The 25,422-nt window shown below is 41.2% G+C and overlaps 1 protein-coding gene across 1 annotated transcript in view; it reads right to left on the bottom strand.

The window, feature by feature from the left end:
* Nucleotides 1-20,008, bottom strand: part of ABI3 (ABI family member 3) — a 42,635-nt gene extending 22,627 nt beyond the window's left edge. The window contains exons 1-4 of the mRNA XM_063425530.1: nucleotides 19,729-20,008; nucleotides 17,987-18,154; nucleotides 16,583-16,759; nucleotides 2,385-2,470 (exon numbers count right to left, since the gene is read on the bottom strand). Of these exons, the coding sequence (XP_063281600.1) occupies nucleotides 2,385-2,470; nucleotides 16,583-16,759; nucleotides 17,987-18,154; nucleotides 19,729-19,875 (578 nt within the window). The 5' untranslated portion in view covers nucleotides 19,876-20,008. The remainder of the gene's footprint in view (nucleotides 1-2,384; nucleotides 2,471-16,582; nucleotides 16,760-17,986; nucleotides 18,155-19,728) is intronic.
* Nucleotides 20,009-25,422: the final 5,414 nt, after the last annotated feature.

The following is a 25,422-nucleotide window of genomic DNA, read 5'->3' as shown; positions in this document are numbered from 1 at the left end:
ACATCCCAACTATTTCCCCTCTACGTCTCAACACTAGTAAACAGTCTGATATTATACTCAATGCAGAACGAACGCAAACAATTAAGAAACTTAACAATCAGCTGCCATAGAAATGTTACTTTATTCATTTCCACACTCAGACTTTGCAGATATTGGAGGGAGGAATGGGTAAAATAGACAAAAGGTGTTCCCCCCCCTAGGGGAAGGGGTGATACAGTAATGGGTGTTAATAACAAAAAATCTGTGGACATAAATGAATAATAATAAAATAAACGAATACATCCCTATCTGAAATACTAACATTAATCTCTTCATTCACACACAAAATTCATCCCTGCATTCAAACACACGCACACCCAAAATTCAGTTACACAAACACTGCACACATATTCACCCTGGCATTCATACACAGACACTCACATTCCAAACAAATTGCACATTACTACTTCAAAGCATTGACACTCAATAAAAACACACTGCATTCACACTGACACTACAAACAGATAAACCCCTACGTTTACACATACTGACACAAGATACATGCACTCTGGCAATGCAAGATTCACAAATAAACTGCATTCACAAACTTGGACTTGATTTGAATACACCCATGCATTCTACACTCAATACACCTGTGCTTTCACAAAAACATTTCATACAATACTCACATGTTTTCACACATACTGACTCTACACATAAACAAACAGACTATGTGTACAAATAAAACACACGCATTCACACTTGTTCTACAGTCACTCAAATACAAACAGATATAACATTTCACATAAAGGATTTATTAAACTGGAGATTGCAAAAAAATATGAAATAGCCGTTTTCATCTATTGACCAGAAATTAGCAAAATTGGACATTTTTTTTTCATCCAAATCAGATATTTCGGCTGAAATGTTGACATCTGATTTTGCATTCATGAAAATTTATTGTTTAGTGACCAAACCTCATAGTGATTGAGTATTTGGTATAGAGACAGTATGTAGTTCAGTGTGTATTTTTAACCCACGCAAAACTGCTGCTTGATGTTTATTATCTCGGGAAATGTGCATGACATTAACTAGTGTGTTGTAGATTGAACTGACAGGAAACACAAAAGACAAAGGAACAGCCACAACTTGAAGCCACATGCTGTATATAACATACCACACATAGCATTACTAAGACTGCTAGCTAACCTAGGACTCAATTTCATTCTTTTGGATAAGCTTTTAAAATGATCACAATCTGTTTGTATTTTGTTTGTGTTTGTTTGTTTTTTACTCCCATAGACTTTAATGGTGTTTTGTATAGATCATTTCTATAGAATCATTTTCTCGAGTTTTTCTCACAGATTATAATCCTTTGAAAAGATTACAAAATAATTAAATCGAGGCCCTAGTGTTTAATAATTTGTAAGCCTGCGCACAAATTGTGGGACACGTTAGGCATGATAATTTAATTGATTAGATCAGTTTAATCAGTTAAATTATTAGAGTTTAAATGCATAGCGATGTCAGCTGTATCAAAGAATATATGTGGTTAATCTGAGAAATCTACCATATTCCTAAAATGAGATATGAACCATTGTGGCCACACACCAACAGAAGATTCTGAAAACATCTCGTCACAGTATCCTATATGGTCTGTCAAATATTTTGCAATATTTAATCAATATAAAGTGAATCTGTCATGACGAATTACAATCTTAAAGCAATAAAGATATTATTTATCATAAAGACAAATTACATATTTAATTTTAAATTATATTTTTAATTGCCTTAGAATCTGTTACTAGTTGTCTCCATCCAGATGATACCGACCCCATGACACTGATATGTCGCGCATCAGCAGAAGAATGGAGTAACACCTGTCACTCTTTGTAGTTGGGTGATGGATAGCAGGAGAACCACCTAAAGTAAGATTTTACTACTTTCCCTTGTCACTCAAATGTTGGCATAGAGATCTATGTCGACAATTCATTGGCAAGTGAAAGAATGGACCATATTTTTCCATTTTGATCTATGAAAACATCAAAACGTTTGATAGCAATTCTGTATGTAGAGATAATGTATTTCATGGTCTCTTATCTAACCAGCACTGTGATGGGTATTCTAAGCCTCATAACAATCTATTCTCATACTATAAATGAGAATAGTGGATGACTGTAATAGAGGCAGACTTGGTAGACATTCTCTGTTCTACATGCTTTGGGCAAAATTATGAGTCCTTAATCAACTGTTGCTATTGCCTTAAGGTCAATCCTTTCCTTCAAAAGTCTAGGCCAAAAATCAAACGGAACTCTAATTTATTATCAGTGAATACGGGTCTTGACACCTTTTTTTGATGACATCATATGTGCTGTGTTCTTCTTGGGAATTTAGAACAAACTCACCCCAAGGAGCCTTGAGACTGTGTCAGCAATTTTGTGCTAGCCTTACGAGACATGGTACCAGTTTTCGAAAATTGTGAATCCAAATCCTGTGAATAGGATAAGATAATATACATAAATTTTAATTATTAATTCAAATCTGTACAGGTTTAGAGTATAGGAGTATTCACCAAAGAAAAGAAAATGTTACTTGCGCTTTTTCCTTAATCCCTATGTATATTTAGACAAATGGAGGTCATTTAGTTGCTCCAATGGCCATTGGAGGGATGCCCGCCTGCCAACGTCAAGGCAGACCCCCCTTAAGAGGGTCCTAACACTGACCCTTCAGCCTGCTTCCTTGAGCTTCTGGCAAAGATATCTCTAATGAGACAGAAAGGGGTATTTTTTTATATACACCCCTTTACTTATTAACCCTTAATAGGGAACACATGGGATGGGTAGCAGCATTGTAACCAGGCTGTGTGATACAAAGTAAATACAAATACAAAAAGAGAAGTCCTGCGCTTAAGCTGCAAGGACTACAACACACATTAGCCCCAATATATAGTAAAAACCAAAGAAAAGAAAATGTTACTTGCGCTTTTTCCTTAATCCCTATGTATATTTAGACAAATGGAGGTCATTTAGTTGCTCCAATGGCCATTGGAGGGATGCCCGCCTGCCAACGTCAAGGCAGACCCCCCCTAAGCGGGTCCTAACACTGGCCCTTCAGCCTGCTTCCTTGAGCTTCTGGCAAAGATATCTCTAATGAGACAGAAAGGGGTATTTTTTATATACACCCCTTTACTTATTAACCCTTAATAGGGAACACATGGGATGGGTAGCAGCATTGTAACCAGGCTGTGTGATACAAAGTAAATACAAATACAAAAAGAGAAGTCCTGCGCTTAAGCTGCAAGGACTACAACACACATCAGCCCCAATATATAGTAAAAACCAAAGAAAAGAAAATGTTACTTGCGCTTTTTCCTTAATCCCTATGTATATTTAGACAAATGGAGGTCATTTAGTTGCTCCAATGGCCATTGGAGGGATGCCCGCCTGCCAACGTCAAGGCAGACCCCCCCTAAGCGGGTCCTAACACTGACCCTTCAGCCTGCTTCCTTGAGCTTCTGGCAAAGATATCTCTAATGAGACAGAGCAACTAAATGACCTCCATTTGTCTAAATATACATAGGGATTAAGGAAAAAGCGCAAGTAACATTTTCTTTTCTTTGGTTTTTACTATATATTGGGGCTGATGTGTGTTGTAGTCCTTGCAGCTTAAGCGCAGGACTTCTCTTTTTGTATTTGTATTTACTTTGTATCACACAGCCTGGTTACAATGCTGCTACCCATCCCATGTGTTCCCTATTAAGGGTTAATAAGTAAAGGGGTGTATATAAAAAATACCCCTTTCTGTCTCATTAGAGATATCTTTGCCAGAAGCTCAAGGAAGCAGGCTGAAGGGTCAGTGTTAGGACCCGCTTAGGGGGGGTCTGCCTTGACGTTGGCAGGCGGGCATCCCTCCAATGGCCATTGGAGCAACTAAATGACCTCCATTTGTCTAAATATACATAGGGATTAAGGAAAAAGCGCAAGTAACATTTTCTTTTCTTTGGTTTTTACTATATATTGGGGCTGATGTGTGTTGTAGTCCTTGCAGCTTAAGCGCAGGACTTCTCTTTTTGTATTTATAGGAGTATTCAGATTAAATACAATTAAATAAAATACCCGTAAATGTAAACATAAATAGGACAAGGTTCCAAGTAGTTTAGAAAGCTCTATACGGTCTGCTTCTAATTTATTGTTTAAATTCTAGACGGTACACTGCTGACTGCATCATTTATGAATGTAAACCTTCAAACAGTCCCCTCCAACCCTATAAGTGCACAGGCTTGTAAACATCGAAAGTTGGACATTTCGGCCCATACAAAGCACTTCTACAGTGCTCCGTACATGCAAAAACCCTTGTAGACATGCTTGTGGGCCGTAGGTCAGTCCTATGGACATTTTTTAGGGCGCAACCTCTTTCTGGGCAAAGGTGATGTGCATTTCACCAATGACACGTCTTTGACATCACACCCTTCCAATGTTAATATCATGGCTCTCAATGTTGCGGAAAAAAAGACAACGTTTCAGCCAACCATAATCTTTATCAGTCTGGTAGAATAGTCATTACATTTTCTTAAACAGTGTGGCCGTCATACCTGGGAACTGTCTCCTACTAGTCTGTCTTTAATGTTGTAGGAATACTGGCTAAAGGGTGTGGTGAGTGACTGAAAAAGAACATTGCCAATATGAAAAAAAAAAACACGTAAAATAAGTTTGGAGTTCCAAACACGTGGGTGGGATCAGAATGCACATGGGTCACGCTTATAGAACACAAATAAAGGGGCAGCACTAATATCAAAGATATACCTCGGAACTCTGGAAAGGAATTACCCTGTGGATATAATTCATCTTGTAGAAATAACTGCCATATTTTATCATTAGATAGATAAGGATTCCGAGGAGGAATCTTTAGAAATACCATATTGTCTATGGCCCTGCCAATCCCTGGAGAACCAGCATCGTGCCTAATGATTACCTTTCTACAGCATGGATAGAGAGATATTTACATTCACAGTTCCATCCTAGAGTTCTAAAGGTGTGGAGAGAGACCATGCACATTCCCAAACAGAATTACTCTCATCTGGGTTTTTCGGTATCCTGTCACAATATCAATGACAATCAACTGTCTAATTCCATCAATTCCATTGAAAGTGACAGTTTATTTAAAAAAAAATCATTTTTTTTTTTTAACATGTTACATACATGGTGGGATTGCAAACATTGATATTTTTTTATCTCGCTAAATGGGGATATAAATAGGTGCTAATTAGGCATCTGTAAACTGTATAATCATCAAAATCCTTTCATCCTATTAAGAAATGGGACTTTCCACGCCTGCTACTGGCTGTCTGATAGATGGCCAATAGGGGCTTCAGACTGGAGAAGATTGGATTATTGCAATATGTTGACATCCAATGCTCATTTTAATATATATACTGATCAGTCACAACATTAAAACTACCTGCCTAATATTGTGCAGGTCCCCACGTGCTGCCAAAACAGCTCTGCCGAAACAGCTCTGATGCGTTGAGGCATTGACTCCACAAGACCTCTGAATGTGTCCTGTGGTATTTGGCACCAAGACATTAGCAGCAGATCCTGCAAGCTTAGAGGTAGGGCGTCCATGGATCGGATTTGTTGTTCTAGCACATCCCACAGATGCTCAATCGGATTTAGATCTGGGGAATTTGGAGGCAAAGGCAACACCTTGAACTCTTTGTTATGTTCTTAAACCAGCCCTGAACCATTTTTGCAGTGTGGCAAACAGTGGGGTAACATCCACATAAAAGCCAGGACCCAAGGTTTGTCCTTTCTGGCACCACTTTTGGTAGGTACTAACCACTGCATACTAGAAACAACCCACAAGACTTGCCGTTTTGGAGATGCTCTGACACAGTCTACTAGTCATCACTATTCGGCCCTTGTCAAAGTCACTCAGATCTTTTCACTTTGCCATTTTTTCTGCTTCTAACACATTAAATTCAAGAACAGACTGTTCACTTGCTGCCTAATATACCCAACCACGTGACAGGTGCCATTGTAACGATAAAATCTATGTTATTTAATGCACCTGTCAGTGGTTTTAATGTTGTGGCTGATGTGTGTGTGTATATATATACACATAAAATTTGTATTTTTAAAATACGGTTCCTCCTTGTGTTTTAAAAAAGCAGTCATTGCTACGTCTTAGGTGATTGTAACATGTTCGTTTACACAATGGTTCCCAGGTTCTTGAGACTGTAACTCTGCATTGTGAATTAACAGTCTAGTTCTCATGAGCCACCAGTGAAATTAAGAATAGGGAACTTTCTGAAAATTCTATTTCTGTTTTCAAACTTGACTTCCCTTTTCGTTCTGTCTGTGGTTTAACGTGGCGCCGGCCACTACAGTAACTCCCTTCCTAGTACAGTGCAGTACGTTTCTTTCACACAATGTTGCTGCACATTATTTTTATTTTCATTATCATCATTTTTTTTCTTCATAATCTATTATTCAACTTTTCATACTTCACATCCTTTTCCTTGTAAATCCTATCAGGCTCCTTGGGGTGCCAATCAGCCAAAGGGGTATCTATCATGGATGATGTATTTTTGCAGCTTTTAAGGAACACTATAGTATCAATAATACAAACATGTATTCCTGACACTAGAGCGTTAAACTTTTTAGGTCCCCATCACCCTTTGATTGCATGGGAAAGGTGAGTTTACTTATCTTTTCTCCCACGCAACACTGGTTTTGTTGCTGCTGGCCCTGCCTCCATGGCTGAGATCATCAATCTTGATGATCTCAGCCAATACTGTGCTCTCCCCTGCACCAATCAGCATCTCCTCATAGTGATGCATTGAATTACTTCATCTCTTCGGGAAGTGTGCAACACTGACATAAGAAACATCTCTATTGGCCATCTGAGTGATTGCCACTAGAGGTTTTCCTAGGCAGCAATGTAAACACTGCCTTTACTTTGAAAAGGCAGTGTTTACAGTACTACGCCTGCAAGGACATGCTATAGGCATTTTAGAGTTTGTATTCTTCTTAAAATCTATAGGACATGTATAGACACCGAATAGTACATAATATATTGGAAAAAACAAAACACATTAATACCATGCTATTTCTAATGTGTCTTTTTTTATCTCCCCCCCCCCCCCCCTTAGATTAAAGGCAATGCAACATTAGGGATTTAATGAGCAATCCATAAGGGTGGGGATACTTCACTTAACAACTGCTTGAAGCAACTTGCTCTCCCAAATCGTGCCACCCGAAGCCTGTATGTCTAACCTGTAATGTTTAGCGAAGGTGTGAATAGAAGACCAATTTGCTACTTTGCATATCTGAGCTGTCGTAGTAAAAGCTCTATATGCCCAGGAGGTTGACAGTGCTTTGGTGGAATGAGCTTTGATATGGAGTGAAGGAGATAATCCAGATGAACTGTAAGCCAAAGATATAGCTTATTTTATCCATCTGGCCAAGAATCCGATGGAGGCCATTAATCCTTGTTTGTGACCTTGGTAGAGGACAAATGAATGTGTAGTGTCTGAATTTCATGGTTCTTTCCAAGTAAATGAGAAGAGTTCTTTTAACATCCAGACAATGGAACTTCTTTCCTTTATCATGTTGTCGATTTGGACAAAATATAGGTAAGAATATTTCCTGATTAATGTCATTCAATAAGGCAGCATTGAAGCTGGCATATTACAACAACCCGTTCGGAGAGGGGGGCTAAGCCTTCCAAGCATCAAAGACTACTACAAGGCAGCGCAGCTAGCGACAGTCAAAGCGGCCACAGCAGAGGGGGAAACACCACAGTGGACCAAAATAGAGGCCCATTGGATCAATAAACAGGACCTGAGGGACCTGTTTTGGCTCCCGAAGGCCATGCGCCCACAACACCTGAACCCCCTACCGACTACTAGTCTGACACTTAAACACTGGGAAGAGGTTAGGGGCAGCGAGACAGACCAAAACGTAATAAGGCAGGAAGCGCCACTTACATGCCTCAAAGTGGGAATCCCATCTCTAGACACGAAGCAATGGGAAGAGCGGGGCTGTACAAAGGTTAAGGATCTCTATAAGAAAAACAAACTACTGCCCTTCCCAGAACGCCAGACACTTTACAATATACCTAATAGAGCGCTGTTCGCGTACTTACAAATGAAGTCGCGCCTGGCAGGCACGTCAATACTGAGACAAGAGACCCCACACACGAACAGCATCGAAAAACTGTGCCTGACGGGCAGACCCCCTAAGAAAGCACTGTCTACAATGTACACCTACCTACTAACACCAGACACAGAGACGGTAATGAATTTCCAAACAGCATGGCACACAGAATTGGGCTATGGCATTGGGGCGGAGGTATGGCAGAGGGCATTCACAATACACAAGGGGAATACGCTATGCACAACTCACTTAGAGACAATCCGAAAATTACAATACAGGTGGTACATGGTGCCAGAGAAACTAGCGACGATATACAAGGGCATGACAATTGAATGCTGGAGATGTAGAGGGAGGGAAGGCTCAATGAGCCACATATGGTGGTCTTGGGACAACATAAAACCGTTTTGGAAAGATGTGGAAAGGGTAGCAACGGAGCTGCTAGGTAAACCATGGCCTATAACAATTGAACAAGGCATACTATTTATGATACCAACGACACTGAGCAAAGTAGAAGAGAAATTGGTATTCCATCTACTCGTAGCAGCAGTGACCAAAATACCAAGGGCATGGAAATCACCACAGACGCCCACTAGAGAAGCACTAATAACACAAACATCCCACAACTGGAAATATGAGCAAATGGCAAACAAACACATAGGGCGAAGGAAGCACACAAGCCAAGCGGGGGAAAGATGGAGAGCATATATCGACGAACACCTAGGTTGACCGGATTGAGGGGGGAAGACACAGAGCTGAGAAGGGAAATGGTGAGAATATGGGGTAACAAAGGGGACAGGACACCGAGCGAACAACTCATACCTAGAACAAAATACATGTATTGACAACAAGGGGACCAGGGGAGTCCGAGCCAATCTATAGCTAAAAGAGCAATACTGAATTGAACATAGGATGAAACTGTATCAAAGCATTATGTGAAAAATTTTAAATGTATGTGACCCCAACGATGTAACAAAATGTCCTCCCTGGTGAGCAGGAGCCAAACGTTAACTATTGTGATACATTAATAAAACCAAATTTCAAATTGAAAAAAAAAATAAGGCAGCCTTGGGGAAAACAAAGGAAGGCTGTAGTTTTAACAGTACCTCATCCAGGTGGAACGTGAAATAAGGAGGCCAAGCAGAGAGAGGTTGCAGTTCCCCCAGATGCTTAGCTGATGTCATAGCAATCAGAAATACAGTCTTCCATGTTAAATTCCTTAAAAGGCACTCTTATAATGTCTCAAATAAAGATTCGCAGATGGCAGGTAGCACTAGATTAAGACTCCAAGGATGGGTATGGGGAATAGTAGGAGGCAAGTTGGAAACTGCTCTGAAAAAGCTGGTCATCAAAGGATCCAAAGCCAAATCTCTGACTGAATAGATGCTGATAGCAGAAACCAGGATTCTAAGTGAGATGTAATCCTTTTGCATATCGAAGAACCTTAGGTTGTAAGGAATATGAGCTGTGACTGGATCTGTGTTAATTGCATAGCACCATGAAGAATTTATTTTTCCCAAATCGTGATGTTTATTCTACCAGTTGACTCCTTCTTGGCAAAAAACAGAATATCAATGATTTCGGGACATAGGCCTTTAGCACTTACAATCTGCCATTCAGATACCAGGTTGTGAGCTTGAAGCTTTCCAGTGTTTTCAAACCCACTAGGTCTTTTTCCAGGATGTGTTTTCTGTTAGAGGAAGGCACCGGAATTTTCCTATTGATAGAATAATTAGAAGGCAAAAACAACTTGGACCAGAAAGGAATTATTGTGATCACTTTTGCTTTTTCGTTGATCACCTTTTTAAGGCCTCTTGGAATTAAAGGATATTGGAGGGAAAACATGTGCCAGAGGAATTGCCAGAGGAATTGCCAAGGTGTCTATGAAATCTGGGTTGAAATTAACTTTCAGACTTTTCTACTAATGCTTGAGGCCATAAGGTGTATTTCTGGTTCTCCAAAATAATGAATGACTTCCTGGAAAGTCTAGTGAGTGAGTGACCAATCTGCCTGTTTTAGAGGATTTCTACTTAGTACATCTGCTAAGATTTTGACCTTCCCTTTGATATGAACTTCTGTTAATGACTTAATATAGAAATATAACCAAAGCATACATTTTGCACATAGATTTTATGGGAAAGAGAAATGGACCCCTCCTTGTTTGCTGATATAGGGCACTGTAGTGGCATTGTCTGAGTGAATCTGAACATGTTGGTTGAGAGTGAGATGTCTAAAATTCAAGAGCGCCATACAAGCAGCTTTTAATTCCCTGAAATGTATGGATATTATGGAATCCCGAGTTGTCCACTGACCATTTGCAGATAGGTTTCCCTTGTGAGCTCCCCAACCAACTGCTGAAGCATCTGTAGTAACCAGAATGTTGTCTTTTAACCTCAATCAAAGGTCTGCTGAAAGCAACTTTGAATGCTCCCAACCATGTGAAACTTTTCATGGCATCCGGTCGAATCTTCATGAGTTCATCTAGAGACGATTGATCCATGTTCCATGCTTCTAGAATGTCTCTTTGTAAAGGGCTCAGTCTTGCCTGGAGAGACCTAGGCCCTCATTGCCCCCCTTAAAATTACAGATTGTCCTTTTTATTAGGCCTTATAATGCTGCTTTTATATTCTCTCTTCCCGTGGAAAGGAAAATCTTCATAAGAGAGGAATTGATTATGAGACCAAAGAACTGAATTATTTTTGGAACTAATTCAGATTTTTGATTATTTAGGATCCAACTGTGTTTTTCCGGGCACCTGGATGCTCTCTGAATATCCTGGAGAATTTTTGCTGCGGAGTCAGTGGTTAACAGCCAATCGTCCATGTAAGGGATAGTGTAAAAATCTTCTCTTCTCAGAGCTACTGCAATAACTGCTAGAATATCTGTGAAAACTCAAGGAGCAGATGACAGGCCAAAGTGAAGACTTCTGAAATGAAGACGGATACGTTTGTTTTTTACCGAAATGCAAAAATCTTTAAAAATTTTAGAGCCAGGGAACTCCTTTTCTGATGATATATGTTGAAGAGAGAATCTTTTCTTTGAAACATGCCAATTAACCTTTATGAGATCTAGAATTGGTCTAGACTTACCAAAAAGAGTCTTGAGTGAGACCTTCAAAGTAATCTGTGGGCTGAAGCTTTTTTACGACTTTTTTTCTTGACCAATATTAAAATTTCTAAATGTAGATGTCTTGACATGATAGGGGATAGAACTGTGGAACAAAGGAACCAACTCTGAGGTGAACTGTCAAATTATATGTGATAGCCTCTTTTGATAACTGGGAAGACCCATGTGTCTGTTGCAATATCTTGCCATTCTTTGAAAAGTTCTAGTTGTCTTCCCCCTATTGTCATGGCATCAGAATTTTCACTCCTTTGTTTTCCCAGAAGAACCATTTATTCCAATTATCCTTTTTTTTCCCCTGAGGAAGAGCTTTTTTTCTCTTCTGCCATTTGTTTCAAGAGCTCATCTAGTTGGGATCCTCGCTTGTTCAAATGGCATATCACATAAGGATTGCTTGGATGCAGGGTCTGCAGACCATCCTTTTCAGCTAGACTGCCCTTCTAGTTACTGTAGAGAGGCCAATTGATTTTGTTGCCCATTTAAGAGCTTCAGAAGAAGAGTCTGACCAAAATGTAATCAAATGCTATTCTAATATTTTGTAGGAGTTTAACTGGATCTTCCTTAGATTCTCCAAAATCCCCCCCTCCCCCCCCCCCCCCCCCCCCCCCAGAGAAACCAACCATGCACGTTGTGCCTCTGCTACAGTAGAACCCATAATGAAGGACTTACTCTGTGCAGCATTGACTAGAAAAATCTAGTAATGTAGTTCCCACTTTCTTATCCATGGCATACAGTCAACAATAGGCAGAGATGTTTCTTGCCCATTTGTGCAATAGGGACATCGACTTTCGGGAGTTCTTCCAGTTTCTTGTGGTCTTCTTTCTTAATAGAAAATATAGTTTAAACGTGTTTAAGAAAAGGCTTTTTGGTTTAAAATTTCCATTCTCTAAGCATAAAGTCAATAAGCTTAGGACTGAAAAGGAAATATTTTCATATTCTTATGTTTGCGGAGGTCGGGAGTATCTTCCATACATAAGGAAACTTCTTTAATGAGCGTATGTAATAACTCATTGGGAAAAGCTAAATCCTCTGACTCTGATAAAGCATCAGAATCTTGAGATGATGAACTATCTGATGAATCGGTACTTGAGTCAGGAGATTCTTCCCTTTTACACTTCTTATTTTATGAGTGGGTCTTAAATCCCACTCAGGGGTAACAGAAGATTAAGCCGCCTTGAATAGCTGCTTTTTTTTTATCTCACAAAAAGTCTGCTGGAGACTGGACTGGAAACAAGACAGGAAAGAGGACAATTCAGCTTTCTCAAATTCTTCAGCTCCTTGATGAGCATGCTAGCTAGCCTCCTGCCCAAGGACTATGGGCCGTATCCAAACACCCTGTTCGGGAGTTAACCTGCCTGGCCTCCCCAAGAGACTTCTCCTTGGTTCCGCTTCGGTACCTTCCCTCTCCCGAATTCAGCCAAACACTTGCTCTCTGGTGTCGCTCACATGAACCAACCCGCGAACAGACTCCTGCTGTACTTAGCCGCAATCACTCTGGAACTGTTTTCGGCTATGTTCCCGGTCATATTTGTCTGGTGTTTTGACCCCCTTGCTGGCCTGCCAGGAGAGTGCTTTATGGAGGGAAGGTGCCCGAGACGGTAAGGAACAAACGCTCCCCGAGAGCCAGGAGAAGCATCCTGTAGTTCATCCACAGGAGCTTCCGAAAGTTGACTGGCAAAAGCTCTAATTACCCCAAAAACTATTTTGAACATAGGACCATGTGTGCGGTTAGTCAGAACTTACCCCAGTGGCGCTTCCCCTATACTGAGCGCTATTTGGACAACTTGGGCACTCAGAGCAAGGCTATATGGGGATGTAGGACTTGTGGGGGTTCCTATCTGTTTTATATGTATTTTGGGGTGTTTTATTATTATTAAAGGCAAATCTCCCAGTCCCAGACACAGAGACTCCTGGGCAGGGTTACTGTATGCATGAATGAAGACCCCCTGCTGGGGGTCGTGTATATAAGCAGGTAACTTGGCCTGAAAAAACAGTTAATTTTCACCCTTCACTGAGTCTAGGCTAGTGTTTGGGTATGCAGCCATACTCTCTGCAGGAGAGCTTAATCACTTGAGGACCCTGTTCCAGGGCTGGAAGTGATGGAGAGACCCCAGCCAAGCTGCAGCAGCTAGGGGCTGAAGCACTACAGGTGTCCCAGTAGAGAGCTAGGAAGCGAGCTTGATGGAGGTACCAGGCTGTCCATCACACTGGGTATATATAGTCTCCAAGGGTCTTCCTGTTTGAATTTGGCGCCAGAGCTAAATTAACATTGTGCATGCATGTTGCAATCTCTCAGTGAGTGCATCTCAACCAGTACGTGCGTTACACCTGCAGAGTCTCCCAGTCGTGCAAGCCCACATCACTTCCAGCACCCAGCAGAGACTTGGTGCAAGTGCTAAGAGCGTGGCATGCAGGAACCTGCTATACATTCCATTGCTCGAGGAGGAAAGAGCTGGCCAAAACCAGATCTGCTCTCCAATCTGGCAGAGCCCTCCCCGGCCACAGCTGCCTCACATGACGGCAGAGTCCTGGCTACCTATCTTGCTTAAGGCCAACAACTGAGGCAATTTGGTCTTTGTGGTCTTTTATAGCTCAGAGGGTAGAATGGGGAGGGGCATATCTCTTCTGTCTGCCTATCTTGACGCACGTAATAGTGATATTCCTAATGTTGCACTGCCTTTAATCTGTGGGGAAAATGGGAATTGGAGGCACACCCAGAACATGCACTTGTCAGTAGTGGTGCTGCCGTATAGACCAAAAACATATACAAAAACACAGATTAAGCAACAGCGCCTCCAAAACATCACGACTTTGGCATGACATTCACGATTTAAGGACCCACCACCATCGCCACCCTGGGTTGTTTCCTGATGTCCTACTTTTGGATACAGCAGGAAACTTTCCCCAAAAAGTGTAGCGCGAGAACATAATTCACTAATAGCACTAGGACCATGCAGAGCATTGAAATGATGGGCAGGCCTGTGTGATTGGCAGGAAGTGGGCAGGCCTGTGTGATTGGCAGGAAGCCTGGCCTGCATTCAAGCCAGGCTGGACTGTCAATTATTCTTACAGGTCTGCCCCCTTTAGGCGTTCACGTCACCAGCCCCTCCTGGTTTCCCACTGGATTTCAAATTCACGGGATGCCAATCTTGGAGGGGGAGTTGTATTTATATTGTTTTTATTTATACTTGGAGCCATCAAATAAGCTTGTCACGATTCACAGCATCCACATTATACCGCAAGGTATGATCCAAGTCTAAGTTTAGAACTATACAGAATGGGAAAAAAAAAACAGCAACAGTGTCGGAAGGTTAAAATAATATATATATATATATATAAATAAATCTAGTATATAGATAGCACATCCTGTCCTGATGAAGGTTTTGCTGTTGAAATTGAAACGGTGAAGGCGTGAGAGTGCTACCTATATACTGGATTTTTGTACTTTTGCTGAGAAGCACCAGGCAGGTATCACTGTGTTATATCCACACTTTAAACCCATATTAGAACATATGGATGCTTGATACAGCACTGGTGGTAAATGCCGTCGGAATATTACAATAACTAGTTAGAATATTGTGATGCACCATCCTCCGTCTCTTACAATGACCTAATTGGTTGTACTCATATTTCCATTTTCTTCACTGTGAAAGTCACATTTTATATGAACTTTCCTTGGCATGATCACTTTCTATTTAGGTAATTACATTCACGGAAAGATTAAAATAAGCGGTCACTTGAATACACAAAAAAATATAAAGCAGGAATGTAAACTATATACACTTATGAAAAATTATTGATAAACCCTTCTCTTCTAATAGGTATTACGCTAATGGCTTGAATTGGAAACCATACACACTCAAAATACACCAAACGTCAATAAATTAAATATGTAGAACGAATGAATAAGTTTAGGTTTAGGTTCCCAAAAAAAATTGCTTAAGATGTCCACTCCATCAGAGAAGGGTTTATCGGATTATTTTGTCTAGTATTGTATAGGTCAGGGATAGGCAACCTTCGGCTCTCCAGATGCTGTGGACTACATCCCCCATAATGCTCTTACACACATAATGCTGGCAAAGCATCATGGGAGGTGTAGTCCAAAACATCTGCAGAGCCGAAGGTTGCCTATGCCTGGTATAGGTTGTTAGGTTTCCTATTTTTGCACCCTATTCTCATCTACATTTATTCTCATTCAGCGCTCCACTACCTACACCTTTTATATACACTTATGTAAAGCCTAAAAATTATACTTCCGAAAAGTAAAAATATGGGAATTCTGCTAACTTACATTGCTTTGTTGATCATATCGCCATTGCAATACATTCTCAGGGTTCTTCATTAATGTCTGAACTGTTAATAAATCAAATTTAATTCAAAATGGATTTCAAATTCTAAGTTAGAAAAGGGGAATTCGAGAAATTCTCCAAGTCTGTTACATACTTACCAACATTGAGCGGTATGAAACCAGGACAGGGAGTAGGCGGATCTCAACGGTAGTGCCACTAGTAAAATGGGCCGATAGTCTGTAAAGGGCCATGTCTGCCCAAATAAGGGGAATGACTGACAGCCTGCCCGGCCAGCCTCACCTAGAACAGTGCATGCGCAGACTGATATTACTCTGTGCCAGCACCATTCAGCTCAGCATGGGTGGATCGAATGATGCTCTTGTGCATAGTTTGCTAAGGGAAGTTTCTTAGTACAGAGCCGTAGTACATATTAGGCGATTAGGCAGTCGTCTAGGGCCCAGTGATCTCTGAACGGTCCCTCCTCTAACGGTCAGGAAGATCAACAAATCTCTCTGCAGGACCCTGTGCGCTCTCATTTAATTGATGAAGCATTGGGATCTGTTCCAATATGAGGTACAGATCACTTTTAGAGTACCCTTGTGGTCCGCCCAGCATTTCCTAATGATTCAAAACGCCACATGTGGAGATCTGAATCATTGACTGAACGCCAAATCCGAAAAGGCATTTTAAAGTGGTCTGTACCTGATATTTGGAGCTCCCCCACTGGACCTGACAAAATTCATCCCCCACACACAATACCCAACCAGCACACACAGGCAGAACTCCCCATAGAACGAACACACACACACCCCATGGACGATAGGTTTACAGTTTGTCTATCTTGGGTTAAAATCTGCAATTCACATTGAATTTCCAACAATTCACCTTTAACAAATGACCCTGTGAGTTTTTCGGTGTCTGGCTTTCACCCGTTTTTAACGTTTTCTTTAAATCTCAGTTTTCGTGCAATGCTTAATTCACTTTTTTTCAGTTTCCTAAATTTCCCTGATTTTCCAAAATAAGACACATAATTCTCACCATAACTCCGTGACCAATATTATCCAGGCTTTTAAAATTAAGTGGATTCCTGGTATACGTAGTTGGTCGTCCTGGCTTCTCCTCACTTAGAATTTTTTCGGCATGTGGGAATCTCTTTCTGGTAGTCAAAGGGCCAATTTTATGACGAGAAACTTTTTCGGAGTGGATATCTAGGAGCTGGTAAAATTACACGCGTATTAGCATCCACATTACTGAATTGTAAGGCTCAATTGCAAGACTATTTTGAAGAAGTATACACAATACAGTTTAAAAAATTAAATAAGTAAAATGTTTATGCCAATAATATATTGTACGCGAGAAATACACCTAAAGAGATACATATCAAAGAATTATTTTTTGTCTTGACCATTACATACTCTTTATAATGAAGTAGACAGTCAAAGTGTTTGTTTTTAAAAATGTTTGTAGTTGGGTATGTGGGTTTCTATTGCTGATATTAATTTTCTAATGCCCATCATATTGAACTTAAAGGGACACTATAGTAACCAGAACAACTACAGCTTAATGTAGTTGTTCTGGTGAGTATAACAGCTCCCTTCAGGCATGTTCAGTGTTTACATTTCCCCTAGGGACACCTTCAAGTGGCCACTCCTTAGATGGCCACTGGAGGGGCTTCCTGGCTCAGGGCTGCACAGTAAGCAGAATGCCGTTCAGCGTCCCCACGCTCTGCACGGAGACGCAGAATTTTCCTCGTAGAAATGCATTGATTCAATGCATCTCTATGAGGAGGTCCTGATTGGCCAAAACCACATTTTTCCCTGCCCCCCGTGCCGATTTTTGCCAATCCAATGCTTTCCCTATGGAGAAGCATTGGATTGGCTAAAAATCTGCCATTTTGATGATGTCACAAAGGGGGCAGAGCCAGCGCCGGCGGACCTGTGCAGCTCTGGAAATAAGGGGAGATTTAAACTTTTATAGGGGGACTAAGGTGGGTCAAGCCAACTAAATGGTGGGTTTAGCACTATAGGGTCAGGAATACAAGTTTGTGTTCCTGACCCTATAGTGTTCCTTTAATTATATCACAAAGGTATCCTAATATTTCCACACAAGGTTTTTAAATTTTAAATTTTTTGTGTGCAGGGTCAAGATGATATCGGATGCAAATAAATAAATTAAATCAAATAGTTTACTGCAAATCTGAAGGCTTCCAAGAGACCAGGAAGAGGCTGGGAATTCTCAGACAATCTTAGTCCCCTCAAGGAGCACAGGTGGACAGGGACGGCCAAAGGAGTATCTATTCAAATAATCTAATCTCCAGGCTCATAACAGCAAAACTAGCTAACTAGCTGTGTGTGTTACGGAGATGAGTCCTTTTCTAAAGGCAATGCAAGAAGAGGAATTATTCAAGGTGATTAACACCTCAATCAATGGACGGTGACTCACCTGAGACATGAAGTGGAGTTTAATTTCTTCTTGAACAAGAATATTGCCCTGCTCTTCCAACATGCAAAGCACATTACGTGATGCTATCACCACCTGGGAAGCCACACTTGCAAGCGTTTGGGTGACTAGCGACATTGTGTCTTGCAGAGCTTTTTGTTTGTCAGAAGCCTAGAAAAAAAACACATTGTTGGTGAAATTCCAACCTTTTCTATGCACAAAGGATTTGCGATACAATAAAAATGCCAAACAGCATTAAGTGAGGTTCAGTTAGGATCTCTGATATTGGAAAGGAATTTCTTAATTCACCAGATAGCTTTCTCTGAAGGTTATTGTAATAACACTTGCTTAAAGAGTTGCTCCAAACCGCCATGACCACTTCTGCTTTTAGAAGTTATTGTGGTGGTAGGAATCTGTAAATTAAGTGTTTCTGTTTGAAACGCTAGTTACACCCTCAGCACACATGACTTTGGCAGCCAGGAGCGCTGTTCCGGACTGCCAAAATGTCAATTCTGTGCAAAATGTACGTCTGTCGCCAGGGCACTCACTACGCTGGCGACAGACAAAGCCATCTTCTCTCTTGTAGATGGTGCACCTACAAGGGATAGCCTGCTCTTCCCTCACACTGAGCAGTCTCTCCCTGCATTGAATCGTTTTTTTGATGGTTTTGTATCTCCTCCCTCGTCCACCGTTTCCTTCCCACCTCTACCCATCTCACAGCATGCGCGTATGCTCTGAACCGGGCATACAGTCCAATCAAATGCTTCTCAAAGAGAAGCATTTGGTTGGATCTTAATCGGGCACCGCTGACATTGGACTGGGTCGTGGAAGGCAGCGGTGCTGGGATCTTTGCTCGGCGCTGGATTCCAGGTAAGTTTAACTCCTTCTTTTTAATTTTACAAAGGGGAGACGGGACCTAGTACAAAATGTCAAGTAGTGTTTTATAAAGTAAAAAACAGGCTAGTAATCCTAGAGTAAACCTTTAATATTATTCTTAATGATAAATCTCTGTATTTACCCGAAACATATTTTATGCCCATCTTATTTTTCTTCAATGTCTTAGATTACCCATAACCCTCTTCTTTCCTTGAATTGCACTGGTCAATATATAAAGAGGTAGATAGACTCACTTACTGTGTCCTCTGTAATATCTGTCAACCCAATCCTCTCTTACGGATAAACTTTTCTTTATTTAAAATGAGGATGTTGCAAAACTCTCTATGAACCAAAAACAGTATTTCTAACATTTTCTCATGCATTCAATCTCTGCATGTAGGGTGTATACCTTAAATATATACTGTGATTTATTTTTTTGTAAAACAAAAAAAGCCCATCAGGGCTCATAAAGTGAGAATTCACAGTACATTTCAAATTTAATGTCAAAGTAGCTGATTTAGAGAATGTTTTTATTTTGCCTATTTTGACCTCAAACACGAAATGCACTTTGAATTATCATTGTAGCAGATAGCCCTGTGCATTCTGGGATACAATGTTACCTTTATGTACTTCTATATACATACACACCTACTGTATACCTGTAAATTGTACACCTCACACGCCCATCCACCTATTGGCTGCTTTATATCTTTTGTTCGATACTACACCAGGGATAGGCAACCTTCGGCACTCCAGGTGTTGTGGACTACATCTCCCATGATGCTTTGCCAGCATTATGGCAAGTGCCGAATGTTGCCTACACTATTACACTCTGACTGAACCTCAGCATCCCATGACGTTGTTCTTACCTCCACGTAGTTTGTCTCGCAGTAGTCTGCAACACTTAGCAGGTTTTGGTAGCTGTCCCTCAAGGCCTGTCTAGCTGTAGTAATATTCATGTAGTGGTCTTTAAGGTTTGTCTGCATTGTGGAGACCTCTCCCGTGCTTCGTTCCATCTCAGAGATTCTGCAGCAGCACACACTTCGTTCAACAGTGTCTGAGAAAATGACTGTGACCGTCAAGCACTTCCTCAGTATAAACCACAGAGCAAGCGAAGACCGACATGAAATGACATAGTAAGAGACACATTATGTAAATGATACCAAGAACCCTTTAATGTTGCTCCACACATAACCTCTGACACAATTCTCATATGTACAAAGAAAGCACTTGGAACATCAGGGATGTGTTTGGCTATCTTCTTACAGCTTCGTCGACTGTACCTGGGTGTCTTCTTAGATGCATCAGTGTAGGAAGCAAAGACAATCTGGGGGGTGAAGGGGGGGGGGGTGCTTTTCATAAAAATCATAACCCCATTTAGGGAGCATGCATTAAACCGAGTAGTTTTCAAGTGATAAAAAGTATGTTTTAGGCCATTATCCTGCTGGAGGGAGGTCCCTTGATCTGCAACTAAGACACAGTTTTTCGACACTGGGCGGTATGTTTCTCTCCACAATGCCTTGATGGTCGTCTGATTTCATGGTGCCATGCAGAGATTCTAGGTACCCAGTGCCCAATGCAGCAAAATAACCCCAAAACATACCTGAGCCTCCTCCATGATTTACGGTAGGGATAGTGTTCTTTTCTTTTGTTTTGCCTGTCCAAAGGACATTCTCCCCCAACGGATTGTGGCTTGTTAACATGCATTTTGGCAAACTCCAGTCGGAGTTCAGGGCGAAGGGTGCATTTCAGTTTTTAATTAAAATGCAGGTGTACCAATACTCTCAGCTATATGTCCCAAACAACCCAAATAAAATATGCAGAGGTGGAAATCGATCCTAAAATCCACCTAATATTGTCTCATGCTCTACCCAACGTCACAGTCCTTTTAGAGAAAGGAACCTAGCCCGAAACAAGGAATGTATAAAATACTGTGCATGAGATCCGGACAGGTACTGCCATATATGTTGTTACTTTACAAATAGTAATACCAATATTGATGCAGTTTAAGCAGTCTGTACCCTGAGAAAGGACTATACCAGGCAAACTGTTGCAATTTTACAATAAAGTCATTTCCTGTGTGCCCAATTAAAGGGGCGCTATATCGTTAGGAATACAACTATGTATTCCGAACACTATAGTCATTATATAGGTCTCCTCTGTGATGCTCTGCCTCTTTGGCAGAGATCAGCAAGATCGATGATCTCATCGATTATCTCAACCAATCCAATGCTTTCCCACAGGAAAGCATTTGAAGTGCAGTGCACGGCAAAACGCCACTCTGCGCCAATCGGATGATCTCTTTAAAAACATTTCATAGAAATAGTGGAGTTTGACTCCACCATTTCGTGGAAGTACCTCTAGTGCCTGTCAGTGTGACAGCCAATAGAAGCAGGTTAACCCTGCAAAGAAAACCTTGCCGATTTTTAGAACGGCAATGTTTTCAACAGAAGAATGAAAATGATGGAGATGAAGTGGTCTGGGTACCTATAGTAGTCAGTTTATGCAACCCTAGACACATATCCTCTGCCTGTGACTCGCACTGCCTGCATGAACAAATTGTTTATTTTTCAAATTAGATGTAACAGCACAGTGTGTTTGCTTTAAAAATTCTCTCCTGTTGTGTTAACTGCATTTAACCACACACTGGAGGCTCCTGCAGGCTCTAGCAGGAGTTAAGAAACAAACGTAAACCAAATGTTTAATAAAAGGAAATTTAAACAGTAGATCTCTCTTTACAGGAAATGTGTAGGACACATACAGGGAGGCGTGACTAGGGCTGCAAAAACAAAATTATGTATCTCCTTAATGGCTGAGAATTGAGTACTGAGCATTGAGAATGCAGGGGTACACCATAACCACTCCATTAGCAGCTCTGTCATCCTATACTTATCTTACTTCAATCAGTTCCTCTTCTCTTCCACACTCTTAATCTGTTCTTTTTCAATGTACTTCTCCTACAATACATAAGGCAAACTAGATACTACTTTGCCTTATGCAAGTTTCCTCCGCTTGACAACACTGGACAAAAGGCAGGTTTACTTTCGTCATGTTTTGTCACTTTTATCAGCCATTGCGAAGGACGTCTGGGGGAATAAACCATTGTCTTGCTCATCAAGAGACAATATTTATGGATGTGCAGGAGTACAATGCTGGCATTGGCTCTTGGCAGATGAAGCACCAGGAGGTGAAGAGGACCCACCGGATGCTGATGATGGCGGCCATGAGGAACAAGTTCAGGAAAGTAAAACTCACCTTCCCTTGCACCCTGTGGCCACTAAACACCAAGAGGCGAAGTTACCATCGGGGATTTTTGCAAAGACCCCAAAAGGTGACAGGGCCACTTTAAGACAAACAGCAAATGTAACGAGTGCAGTTTAAACTAATAATGAGAGAACAAGCTGGAACACAGCAGAGGAGGACTAGAGCGTGGCGCATGGACCTTCCGCAGGTTATCAGCTTGGAGTCTTCCGTGCTCATTCTTGACATAGGTATGGTGAATGGAGCCCTTGACTAACCCCTGGGCAAAAGGCCGCCACCTAATGCCATCTTACGATTAATCCTGCTCTGCAGGAAGGCTGTGACCAGTACACCAAAGACTGAGAACGAGGCTGGACCCCCAGGGCACACACTGGCCACATAACACAAAGAAATAGAGCCAGGCTAACGTAGAGGGAGTATAGATGTTCGGCAATATGTAGCAATCCAATTCAGACAAAGATTAAAGCAGAAAAACGGTTACCCTGGAACAAGGGTTTCTGATAAGAGAAGGGGAAACATATTTTGAGCATCGACCAAGAAATTAGCTGACAAAACATTACAAAGACTAATGGCATTACCTCTCAACAATGGGAGGTAAGCAATCGGAACACATGCATAGGATTTCAAGTGGGGTAAATATTTATAAAGGTACCACTATTCATACAGTACAGCGTACCTACTATCATTATACAGGAGACAAGTCACACAGTATAACATAATTACCAAATTCATACAATATCTATTTCTAGACATTTACACATATAATACATGTTGATATGAGCTATTCTAAAACTTTGAAAGGGTTTGCTAAGCACCATAATCACTACAATTCAGTGTAGTGGTTATGGTACAAAGAACAAAAAAATAGGACGGAACCCAAACAAGGTCCCTAATTGGGAGAGTTGTGATGAGAAAGGAGTCCCTACCTTTAATAATCCTAGGGATATAAGGGAATAAAAATAGTCAGGTAGAGAAGACAAGGTACAGGGATAAGATGTGTAAATACACATGCAAATCCAAACAACTCTTAAACAGGGAGATAGCCAAACGAAAAAAGGAATGGTACTAATTACTCCAAACTGTAAGGTTGTGACAGTATAGGTAGATTGAGGGAAAAAGTAGAGGGTAGGGGGGAGGAACACCTCCAAAGGGGGAAAAAAAAGGGAGCAAGCTAAATCCCCCATAAACAACGGCCCCCAATCCCAATAAGGACCTTCTTCCTAAGAGAGGTCCCTAAAACTATTATACCTCGGCACAGTGAAAATCACAAGTGCCTACCTATTACCCTTCTCTCTTCCTGGCTAAGTAGCTAAAAATACAAATTAACTTAACTTAAACTAATCCATAAGTGCTACCTAAGTGAATCAACTGAACAAAATAAATAAAAGAAAACTCGACGCGCGTTTCAGCGTGCTAACACGCCGTCGTCAGGAGTAATGAACCTCCGTATGGCTTTATGCTCGTTTATATAGGGATTGTAACGATTAGCCTATAACAATTTGCCGGTGTGTATCCGACATGTGTATTACCCCTCCGTGACTTGCGGTTCGTTGATTGGTCACAGGGAGGCCAACCCAGTTTCCTATTGGATGGCCTCTTGGACCATATGACCGCAGGCTGTTACGGTCCGATTGGACAGTACCCACGTGGGGGCGTAGGGGGGGGGAGTGGCTTAATCGCGTCAATCAATGACGCCGTTATCCTTCCCAAATGACTCCTCCCATGTAGAATGCGGTCTACGTAAACTCCAAATACCTAAGAGATCCTCTGGTGACGTGGATTGTCAAACCTGATGAGACCTCCCATATTGTCCGTGTCCAGAGCAACCCATCATGATACTTTGACAGGGAATTTTGGCACATAAACGGGTGGTCACAGGGTATGGCTTGCCAGCCAGAGTTTATAGTCCCATTGCCACAGTATCCTAGTAGTACATTACTAGGACATCAATAAAGAGGATCCTTATTAGGTGTGATGACACATAGCCATATAGAGAGTATTAGGATGTTCCCAACGTAAACCGAAAATACATAAGCGAGAGCCTAATGATGGGAGTATAATAAAGGAGCCTACTGTATGGGAGTATTAGGAATTACATACATCTCCCTATTTTACAGCATAACAGGTGAATCTGATAAATTGTGGAGAAAAGCACATACAAGAGCTGTCCAAATTTATGATCCTTATATTAAATCTCGCACCAGGGTAAAAGCGAAACATGTGGAGGATAATATATTCATTTATATGAACAGTAACTATATACAAGTGTCCAATCTACTTATTATATACATAGGATTGTGAGGGATGTCCCTAACTATATATTACATCTAAAAGAGTAATCATAAAAAAGCGGAAAATGAAAAGCCCTCATTTAGGCCAGCGGGGGAAAGGGTCTTCAATCTGTAGATCCAATAGGACTCGCGCTGTCTCAGTTTCGTATCCCAGTCACCTTTTCTTTGAGTCTGAGGGATATGCTCAATTCCCATAAACCTCAATTTTTTAGATGAGTTCTGATGGTGTATTTTAAGGTGGCGGGATATGGGAGTTTCTAGCGGTCTCCTAACTGAATTCACGTGTTCCCTGATCCATAGTTTAAATGCTCTAAAGGTTTTCCCCACATATTTAATACCACATGAGCAGGTTAGTAAGTAAATCACACCCTCTGTTCTGCAGTTAAAAAATGATCGAACAGGGAAAACATCTGTATTGTTGCTGTCAGTGAATTCCTTGGACTTCTTTTCCATAAATTCACATGCGCTGCAGTGCCCGCATTTATACGAGCCTTTCGGTAGGTAATTATTGGTGCCTCTTTTCCTTGGTGCCAGGTGACTCTGCACCAAAGTGTCTCGAAAATTTCTTCCCCTCCTTGCCGTCACTGAGGGAAAACTAGTGATTACTTGTTTTAAGTGTGGATCCGACTTCAGGATCGGCCAATATCGCTTAAGAGAGTCTATCATATAGTCCCACCCAGCGTCGTATGTAGCGATGCATCGTATCAGTTTTTTATCTGCTGATTGTGTATTCTCGTCAGTGAGAAGTGTGTCGCGGTCAGTCTTAATGGCCCTGGTGTAGGCCCTACGAAGGACCCTATTCGGGTATCCCTTTTCCTTAAAGGCTCTCCTAAGCTCCCAGGCTTTGATTTTAAAGTCCTCTGTTGACGAGCAATTGCGTCGTAATCGGAGATATTGGCCTATTGGAATACCAGCCTTGAGTGGCTGAGGGTGGTAACTGGTCCAGTTTAAAAAGCTATTAGTAGCTGTTTGTTTCTTAAACAGAGTTGTTTGGACCATTCTCCCTTCCTT

Source organism: Pelobates fuscus, chromosome 6 (genome assembly GCF_036172605.1).
Source record: "Pelobates fuscus isolate aPelFus1 chromosome 6, aPelFus1.pri, whole genome shotgun sequence".
Lineage (NCBI taxonomy): Eukaryota > Metazoa > Chordata > Amphibia > Anura > Pelobatidae > Pelobates > Pelobates fuscus.
This window is presented reverse-complemented; position numbering and strand designations above follow the sequence as displayed.